The 10,022-nt window shown below is 51.9% G+C and overlaps 1 protein-coding gene across 1 annotated transcript; it reads left to right on the forward strand.

The window, feature by feature from the left end:
- Positions 1 to 8,405: 8,405 nt before the first annotated feature.
- Positions 8,406 to 9,807, forward strand: LOC311132610 (epididymis-specific alpha-mannosidase-like; the record flags this gene model as incomplete). Its single annotated transcript, XM_084165859.1, has 4 exons — positions 8,406 to 8,696; positions 8,946 to 9,056; positions 9,129 to 9,321; positions 9,791 to 9,807. 4 exons carry the CDS (start codon positions 8,406 to 8,408, stop codon positions 9,805 to 9,807), a joined length of 612 nt encoding a protein of 203 aa, XP_084021985.1.
- Between the last annotated feature and the right edge of the window lie 215 nt (positions 9,808 to 10,022).

The following is a 10,022-nucleotide window of genomic DNA, read 5'->3' on the forward strand; positions in this document are numbered from 1 at the left end:
CGGAAGCCGCAGCAGCGGCGTCTCCTGTCTCACCTGCGACATCGCGGGAATGCCACCTACCACCTCCGGAGTGGTACGATGGACGTCCAGAGGGCTGCAGGGAATTCCTCACCCAGTGTTCCCTGGTATTCAGCCTACAACCCTCCTCCTTCCTGAACGGAGCAGGGCCAGGTGACCTACATTATCACTCTGTTGACAGGTTTGGCCCTTTCCTGGGCTACCACGGAGTGGGAGAGCCAAACTCTGGCGGGCTCCGACTCCTACCAGTTCACCCGGGAGCTACGCAAGGTGTTCGACACTTCTCGGGTGTTATCGGGGCACGAGGCAGGGAGATGGCTCACGGCATGTTGGCAGGGTGACCGTTTGGTGGCGGACTACTCCGTGGAGTTCCGGACCCAGGCTCGAGAGGTAGGATAGAAGGAGGCCGCCATGGTTGTCCTCTCCTTCAGGGAGCTGCCTGAGCGACTGGACGGCCTCGTCGACCTCTCGGTGCGGGTAGACAATCGGCATCGTGAGAGGGCGCACAAGAGAGGGATGACGCAAGGCTACCACTGTGACTCATGCCCGGAGAAGCTGGGAAAAGGGACCCCAACCCCAGAGACTCCCAGACTTTTCTCCCCGTCAGGGTTCAGTGGGCCCGCGCTGCACGTCGGGCGCATGCACTAGTGGATTCAGGGGCCGCGGGAAACCTGATGGACACGGGGCTGGCCCAAGGGTGGAGCGTTCCGTTACTCTCCGTCTCCGAGCAGGTTCCAGTCATGGGCCTGGACGGCCGGCCGTTGGGGTCGGGCTACATCACCCCGTGCACTGTCCCCGTGCATGTACGGGTGGCAGGGGGGCTTTGGGAGGATATCCAGTTTTTCATTGTGGTCTCTCCAGAGTGTTTCCTCGTCTTCGGGCACCCCTGGCTAGTCACCCACAAACCCCGGATAGACTGGTCCACGGGGCGGCTCCGCCTCCATCCTGTTCCGGTCTCCACCGACCACTCATCAGCCCAAACCACCGTCCCAGACCACCTACCAGTCCTCACCTCTTCCCCAGGTCCTGCACTCCGAACCGCCTACCGCCCTTGCGGCAGTTGCCGCCGGGAGGACCGTGGCTATAGACTCCGTCACCGGCCCAGACCTGGCAGGCATTCCCCGGGAGTATTGGGATCTGGGGGAGGTGTTTAGTAAGAGGCGTGCCAAGGGCCTACCTCCTCACAGGCCATACGATTGCGCTATCGATCTCCTGCCGAGCGCCATGCCCACACAAGGGCGATTGTTTTCCTTGTCCCGGCCGGAGACGCTGGCCATGAGGGAGTATATCGATGAGGCACTCATCGAGGGTCACATCCGTCCCTCTACCTCACCCGCCGGGCGCGGGCTTCTTCTTCGTGGGTAAAAAGGACGGTGGGCAGCGGCCGTGCATTGATTACCGGGCGCTCACGACATCACGGTTAAGAACCGCTACCCACTCCCCCTGATGACGACGGGTCATTGCAGGGAGCCTGAGTCTTCACCAAGCTGGAAATGCCTACAACCTGGTGAGGATTCGAGAGGGGGACGAGTGGAAGACGGCTTTTAACACACCCAATGGGCATTACGAGTACCAAGTCATGCCGTTCGGTCTAGCCAACGTGCCTGTGGTGTTCCAGGCGTTGATCAATGACATGCTCCAGGACCTCCTTGACTACAGCGTCCTTGTGTATTTGGATGACATCCTAATATTTTCAAAGGACATAAGTGAACACCAGCAGCACGTTTGGCAGGTCCTCCAACGCCTTCTCCGTCACCAGCTCTACATCAAGGCGGAGAAGTGCGTGTTCCACACAGAGACAGTCTCCTTCCTGGGGTTCATCATCACCCAGGGGGACGTACGGATGGACCCAGCCAAGGTCAGCATGGATTGGCCCCAGCCCTCATCCCTCAAGCAACTACAACAGTTTTTAGGGTTTGCACATTTTTATAGGCGATTTATTCGCAATTATAGCTCCCTAGCCGCTCCCCTGACAGCCCTCACCCAGACGAGCGTGCGCTCCTTCGCCTGGACCCTGGAAGTGGGGAACGCATTTGATGCGCTTAAGCGGCGCTTTACATCGGCCCCGGTCCTAGGGCATCCTGATCCGTCCCTGCCGTTCATTGTGGAGGTGGATGCTTCAGATGTTGCGGTGGGAGCAATTCTGTCCCAGTAGTTCCTCACGGACGGTAAGACTCACTCCTGCGCATTTTTCTCCCGTCGGCTGTCCCTGGCGGAGCGGAATTACGACGTGGGGAACCGTGAGCTGCTAGCGGTTAAGCTCGCCCTGTGGGAGTGGAGGCATTGTCTAGAGGAGGCCGCCCATCCATTCGTCGTATGGACTGACCATAAAAACTTAGCCTACATTCAGGGGGCCAAGAGGCTCAACCCTCGCCAGGCCAGGTGGGCGTTGTTCTTCACCAGGTTCCGGTTCACAATCTTATACCATCCAGGGTCGAAGAACACCAAGCCTGACACGCTCTCCCGGCAGTTCACCCCATGGACCTGGTGGAGAGGGACGACCCCATTGTCCCCAACGCCCTGATTGCTGCCCCAGTTTCGTGGGGAATCGATTGGCTGGTCAGAGCAGCGCTACGGTGGGAGCCCGATCTAGGCGGAGGTCCATCGGGGAGGAGGAGTTCCTGCGTAGGAGGTTCTGGTGGCCATCAGCTGAGGGGGACAGTCAGCGACTCGCGTGGGCGGAGTACTCCCACAACACCCTTCTCTGCTCGTCCACCGACCTGTCTCCCTTCCAGTGCCAAAATGGGTACCAACCCCCCTCCCCTATTCCCTGAGCAAGAGGAGGAGGCGGCGGTTCCGTAGGTCCAGGCCCACATCAGTCGCTGTTGCCGCACCTGGAGGCAGGTACGGGCGGTGCTTAAGCGGGCCTCGGTCAGGTCTCAACATCAGGCCAACCGCAGGCGTTGCCCGGCCCTGGTTTTCGCCCGGGACAGAGAGTGTGGCTCTCCACTCTTCCCCTCCGCGTGGAGTCCAGGAAGCTGTTACCCCGGTTCGTCTGGCCTTTCAGAGTGGTCCGGCAAGTCAACCCAGTGGCCTTCCACCTGCAACTTCCCCACACCATGCGGGTGCATCCCACATTCCATGTGTCCCTCCTCAAGCCCGTCGCCACCTGTCCCCTGGCTCCCCCTCCACGTCCTGTTCCCCTGCTGCGCCTCGTCGGATGGCAGCCAGCTTTTACTGTGGACCGGATCCTGGACTGCCGGCGGGTGGGGAGGGGTTTCCAATTTCTGGTGGACTGGGAGGGTTATGGGCCAGAGGAGGGGTCCTGGGTGCCCAGGAGGGACCGAGGTGAACGGCTGGGGCCGTTCGTCGGGGGATGGGGGCACTGATACAGGAGGATGTCGCAGTTCCGGATTGATCCACTAGGTGTCATCCTCCGACAACCTTAGGCACCTCCTCACTCACAGTCTGGACTAATCATTATCTTATTGGTGTCGCCTGTGTCTACCTGTTCACCTGTGTATTTATGCCCTCACTTCCCTGTGTTCCCCTGCTCTGTTTTCTCTGCTAGTTCTCGATGCCAAACAGTACTAATCAGTGTCTGATCGCGAGACGTATGTACAGGTACTTGAGAAGTGTTCTCCGTTTCATTGTTGTTTTCAGTCATAGTTAGTATTTCATATGTTTGCTGTCAGTCTGTTTCGGGCAGCATGGCTCGGTCGGTGTTGTTCAGGCAGCATGGCTCAGGCAGCATGGTTCAGGCAGCATGTTTACATTATATAGGTCAAAGTTCAAAATAGATTATGGTGAGTGGCTGGAATGTTGGGATGAACTGGTACCCCGTGTATATAGCCAAGTTATAGTTACTCTCTCTGCATTACTGGTTGAGGGCCCGTAAGTAAGCATTTCACTGTTAGTCTACACCTGTTATTTATAAAGCATGTGACCAATAAAAGTTGATTTGATTTGAATGACAGGGCTTTTCTTCTGTTTGTTTTCCACTGTCATTATCTGACCAGAGAGGTGTGTGTGTGTGTGTGTGTGTGTGTGTGAGTGTGCATTTGCTTTCAGAGCAGCCATCAGCCATCATGGATAAGGTCCACCAGCTATCAGTTCAAACACACACTACGTCTGATTCAAAGCCTCATCCGAGACAGACAGTGACGCTAAATTGAGGACAGATAATAGAACATCAATACCAGAGCTGGCGTGGAGAGGACTGGCAGTCTAAGGCAGACTAGGATCCTGTTTGACAGGAATGTTCAGGACAGGGTGAGACAGTATAAAATGGAATGTATGGCATGGGTGGGGTGGGGTGTGGCTCTGCCCTGTACCGTGTCTGCAGCTCTCTCCCACCACACTTCAGACTACACAACTTACCGTAAGACTCAATTCAATAAAATCCACATTGCAGTTAGGGCCGTTACGGTGACCGTATTACCGCCACACCGGCGGTCACGAGTCATGACAGCAGTCAAATTCCACATGACTGTTTAATCACTTGAATTAGGCTTCTCCAAGCTCTGATGCTGCTGATGGTCATTAGTAGCCTACCAAACTTGCTAACTGCCTGGTACTCAGCATTGTCCCTCTAATCACTCTGACATCAATGGAAATGTAATCAAAAATGTAATCAAACACTTCATTAGAGCCCATGAGCTTATGTTGCACAACATTTCTATAGGCTATGCAATTGCATGAGAAAACAGAGTGATGGCCTCTATTAAAAAGAGGAGGATCCCATCAGCTTTCTATGGGCTAGACCTACTATATTTATTTCTCAACTTTCCTAATATTAAGCACATTACTTCTCTTTACAATAGGAGTATAGCCTACCTAGCTGGCATTAAAATGAACCACAGGAAAAGTGTCCTCCATTTGCTTTTAAGTGCATAGATGACATGTATTTTCCACTGCCCCTGTTTCGAGACAGGTGCATGATAATGGTCCATTCTAAATCAAAACAAATTTCACACATATGTAATTTAGTATATGTAAAGACCAGATTAAATTGAGAATAGTGTGATGGGTGACAATTTGCAGTACATATATAATTACACAGTACTGTAGCTCTTTTTTCTTATTGTCAAAAAAGGAAAATCAAAGAATGGTATTAAGTGCTGTAAAAAAAAAAATAGCCTACTACACTGTTCTCCTCCCTCCCTCCCTCCCCTGGTCTGGTCTCCTCCCTCCCTCCCTCCCCTGGTCTGGTCTCCTCCCTCCCTCCCTCCCCTGGTCTGGTCTCCTCCCTCCCTCCCTCCCTCCCTCCCTCCTCTGGTCTGGTCTCCTCCCTCCCTCCCTCCCCTGGTCTGGTCTCCTCCCTCCCTCCCTCCCTCCCCTGGTCTGGTCTCCTCCCTCCCTCCCTCCCTCCCTCCCTCCCTCCCTCCCTCCCTCCCTCCCTCCCTTCTCTGGTCTGGTCTCCTCCCTCCCTCCTCTGGTCTGGTCTCCTCCCTCCCTCTCGTCTGGTCTCCTCCCTCCCTCCCTCCCTCCCTCCCTCCTCTGGTCTGGTCTCCTCCCCCCCTCCCCCCCTCCCCCCCTCCCTCCCTCCCTCCCTCCCCTGGTCTGGTCTCCTCCCCCCCTCCCCCCCTCCCTCCCTCCCTCCCTCCTCTGGTCTGGTCTCCTCCCCCCCTCCCCCCCTCCCTCCCTCCCTCCCTCCCCTGGTCTGGTCTCCTCCCCTCCCCCCCTCCCCCCCTCCCTCCCTCCCTCCCTCCCCTGGTCTGGTCTCCTCCCCCCCTCCCTCCCTCCCTCCCTCCCTTCTCTGGTCTGGTCTCCTCCCCCCCTCCCCCCCTCCCTCCCTCCCTCCCTTCTCTGGTCTGGTCTCCTCCCCCCCTCCCCCCCTCCCTCCCTCCCTCCCTTCTCTGGTCTGGTCTCCTCCCCCCCTCCCCCCCTCCCCCCCTCCCTCCCTTCTCTGGTCTGGTCTCCTCCCTCCCTCCCTCCCTCCCTCCCTCCCTCCCTCCCTCCCTCCCTCCTCTGGTCTGGTCTCCTCCCTCCCTCTGGTCTGGTCTCCTCCCTCCCCCCCCCCCCCCCCCCCCCATCTAGGGAGGTGGAGAGAGAGAGAGAGGGAGGGGGAGAGAGAGAGAGAGAGAGGGGGGGTATGTGAGAGTGAGGTTGCGCTTAACGACCTTGCTATCCGCTTACAGTCTCAGCACGTTTCAAAACAGTCCTTCAAGGTCCCGTTAAGTCCCAGAGAAGTTAGAGGAATTTAAGGAATTTGCTTATCTCTCCCTCTCAAACAAGAATCTAGTACAGTGTTATTTGCAAAACAGAATTTGATTCTCGATTACAATTACTTTGCATTATACTAAAATGATTTAGGACACATGGTACGTGCCGATTACATTTGATATGAAAGATGTCTACATTGTACACGCACAGCAAGAGGGCAGTATACCACAAGAGGATAGCACCTGCATGGTCTTGTTTGCATTCACTGCGCAACTATAGAAGTGTGTCACTTGTATGCCAATGATGATCAATAGGTAAGATAATCAATACGGAAATAGATTAATGTTCACCAACAATACTCTCAGATCTCCATAAGTACATAGGGAGCTATGGGGCGATTTGGGATTGGGCCTTATAGCCATTGTCCATGATAAGGGGTATGCAGACAGGACATACCGGTCTTCTATAGATCCTCGATGTCTATATTTAGAGTTACAGCTACAACAAAATAGTGTACAAACAATGTAAAGTAGGCGTTTGTTACATCACGTATATGCATGCAGCTTTTCATGTTTACATTTATAAGGGAAGTGTGCAAGGAAATAGCTCTGAGGTGTAGTATTGGTTCACATGCTATGTAGAAGATGTGATACCATTGTGGTTCGATAAAAGTTCACTTCCTAAAGTGGTTTGTTCAGGTCTATCATGCATTTTAACACCTACACACGCTAAAAACAGACATCTGATGTGAACGGAGAGTTGTCAGCTGAAGACTGTGCTCTTTTATTCTCTTTAATGCGGCAGGTAGCTTAGTGGTTAAGAGTGTTGTGCCAGTAACCCAAAGGTCGCTGGTTCTAATCCCCGAGCCGACTAGGTGAAAAATCTGTCGATGTGCCCTTGAGTAAGGCACTTAACCCTAATTGCTCCTGTAAGTCGCTCTGGATAAGATAAATGACTGTAAATGTAAAAAGTTCCATTCGATGTAAAGATTGTAGTTGAGCAGAAGCATTGTCTCTCATCTCATGGTGTGAGCCGAGTGCCACTCATTTAGTTACGTTTTAAACAGACCTGTTGCACCAAAGCCAAAAAACTATCTTTGACCGCAATTCACCAGTCACCTGTGGCCACAGGTGGCCATGAATAGCCTGCATGCCGAAGTGTGTCATAAACTCATGCATTTATTTTCCTCTGTAGCTCAGCTGGTAGAGCTCGGCGCTTGTAACGCCAAGGTAGTGGGTTCGATCCCCGGGACCACCCATACACAAAAATGTATGCACGCATGACTGTAAGTCGCTTTGGATAAAAGCGTCTGCTAAATGGCATATTATTATTATTTATTTTGAAGTTTGCCCTGCTTGCCATGTCTAAAGTGCCTGAGGTGACTCTGATTTTTAAAAACAATTTTAAAGTTACACAAATACCTCTAAATTCTTGAATATGATGACTTGTTCTCTAAGTGGTGCACAAAATAAAGAAAAAAAGACTGAAAAGACAAAATAAATGTATTTAGCAAAAGTGAGTAAATATAGGACTACTCGACAATCGCTGTTTTAAATGCTCCCAGCTAACTGGCACAAGGATGACTTACATTTTCAGCCACAAATGACAGACAAGACAACTATCCAAATGGATAAAGATGTATTTAGTAAGAAAATAATTATTAACTGATTATAAACAGAAATAAGGAGATTGGTGGGATTCTCTGGTCCGGTGGGGAGGCACGTGTTACTTGCAGCCGGGAGTGACTCAACCACGGTTCTGCATGAGGAGCTCATTTCTTGGGGCAACGGTCGTGGCAGGCGCAGGTGAGAGCAGCGACCAGGACCACGAACTCACTGAAGTCCACCTCAGAGTCTCCGTTATGGTCCAAAGCCTTCATCAGCTTGTCACAGTCCCCGGGGTTCTTAGAGGCCTGCAGAGAAACGGAGGAGAATGAAGGAGTTCTTCTGAGTGTCCCACAAAACAACAGGATTCATCTCAAGGACTGTTATTCACACAAATAGTGTGATATATAAACTATAGAATTGACTTCCCGGTTAGAACAGGATCTCCCTGTGTCACATCTTCACTTCTGGGCGTTTTGATAAGACATTGTCTACATAGTAATCTATTTTATCCTCCCTCTATCCTCTCTCTCTTTCTCGCGCACTCACTCACTCACTCACTCACTCACTCACTCACTCACTCACTCACTCACTCACTCACTCACTCACTCACTCACTCACTCACTCACTCACTCACTCACTCACTCACTCAAACAAGGCTACATCTTAGTAAGGTGCATGTCTAATGTTCGGTGGCTCACATTAACAGTGAGTTCTGTCCGCAGGGAGGAAGCGGATGAGGACTACACCTACTCGGTCACCACCAGAGTCCCACAGGGTTTCCCCAGGGGCAGGCTGTGTTTCAGGCTGGAGCAGAGCTACTCGCTGGGCCCCCTGGTGGTCAACACCGAGGCTGTCCTCAGGACCAGGACCAGCCTGAAGAACAACAGGACTCTGTTCACTGACGACAATGGGTACCAGATGATGAAGAGGCCTTCCAGGACGTTCGTCAATAATAATGTTGCCAGAGTGAGTGGGTTGTATTTAAGGACTGTTTTGGTGTTGATGGTTAAATGTACTCTGAACTTCCACAGTACCTTGCCAGCCAGAGGAAGATGGCCTACACTTTATGAGCCTGGTTCACCTCAAGATGTTTTCCTACTCAGGGAGTTTGGGTGTTTGGTCTCCTCAGCTTTCCCTTTGGTGAATCAGGCCTGGGTTACAGTTCAGGACTTTGTGACAATTGCTTGTGTTTCTTCCTGTGTCTGTGTACTGCAGAACTACTATCCCATGGTTCGAACGGCCTACATTGAAGATGACTCTAGCAGACTGTTCCTCCTCAGTGAGAGAGCTCATGGTGCATCCAGCCAGAGGGAGGGAGAGCTGGAGGTGAGTGTGTGTTTAGGTATGAGACACACACACACACACACACACACAAACAACCCCCTGTATTTGTCCCAGGTGATGCTCCACCGACGTCTGTGGAACAACCAGGAGTGGAACCTGGGTTATAACCTGACCCTGAACGACAGCTCGGTGGTGAGGCCTGTCCTGTGGATGACACTGAGCTCCCTGACTGCTAACTCCTCTCTCTACCAGAGGGAGGCGATAGAGCTGCAGCATAGACCTGTGGTCATGCCCATCGACAGGCCACGTGAGTCCACTCCTTATAGCTCTCCTATTTAACTACTCTGGCTAGGCTCGCAGGTTGACCTTTAATGTCATGAATCTTGTCCTGGAGGCAGAACTGAGCGATTTTCCGCTAGATGGTCCAGCTGCAAAGTCAAAATTGCCTATATCGTAAACATTCATGAAAACAAAATGTGCTTTTTGATCTTAATTTAAGATTAGGATTCGTTATTAGGGTTAGCAGTATGGTTAAGGTTAAGGCTAGGGTTAGGTTTAAAATCAGATTTTATGACTTTATGGCTGTGCCAGTTTGTGACCACTCTGCAGAGCTGCCTCCCAGGGCAAGATTCATGACCGTAAATACCAACCTGCTTAAAGCACGCACAGCTACTTTCCACTAATCTAAAGAGAGGCCTTTTGACATGTAGAACATGGGATTAAACATTCTGTGATGTACATTCTCTAATGTAACACATGTGACATTGTATGACCAGGATGTGGATTATCTTGAAGTGCCGGACTACTTTTTCTGTATAAAATTGAGTATAATCTAAAATAGGGAGTCACTCATTTTGTGTCTGTTTAATTCTTTGCCTCAGTTGAAGTGCTTCAGTTTTAAGGCCTTGGACAGGAGAAGGACATTATTGACCTCTCAAGGCATCTGATAACCTAACCCAGTAGAGATGAGGGTCTCTCACTGTTTGACTAGCGGTAAGGGTGTTTATC

The sequence above is a fragment of the Coregonus lavaretus genome (genome assembly GCF_964263955.1).
Source record: "Coregonus lavaretus genome assembly, chromosome: 7".
In the NCBI taxonomy this organism is placed as follows: Eukaryota; Metazoa; Chordata; class Actinopteri; order Salmoniformes; family Salmonidae; genus Coregonus; species Coregonus lavaretus.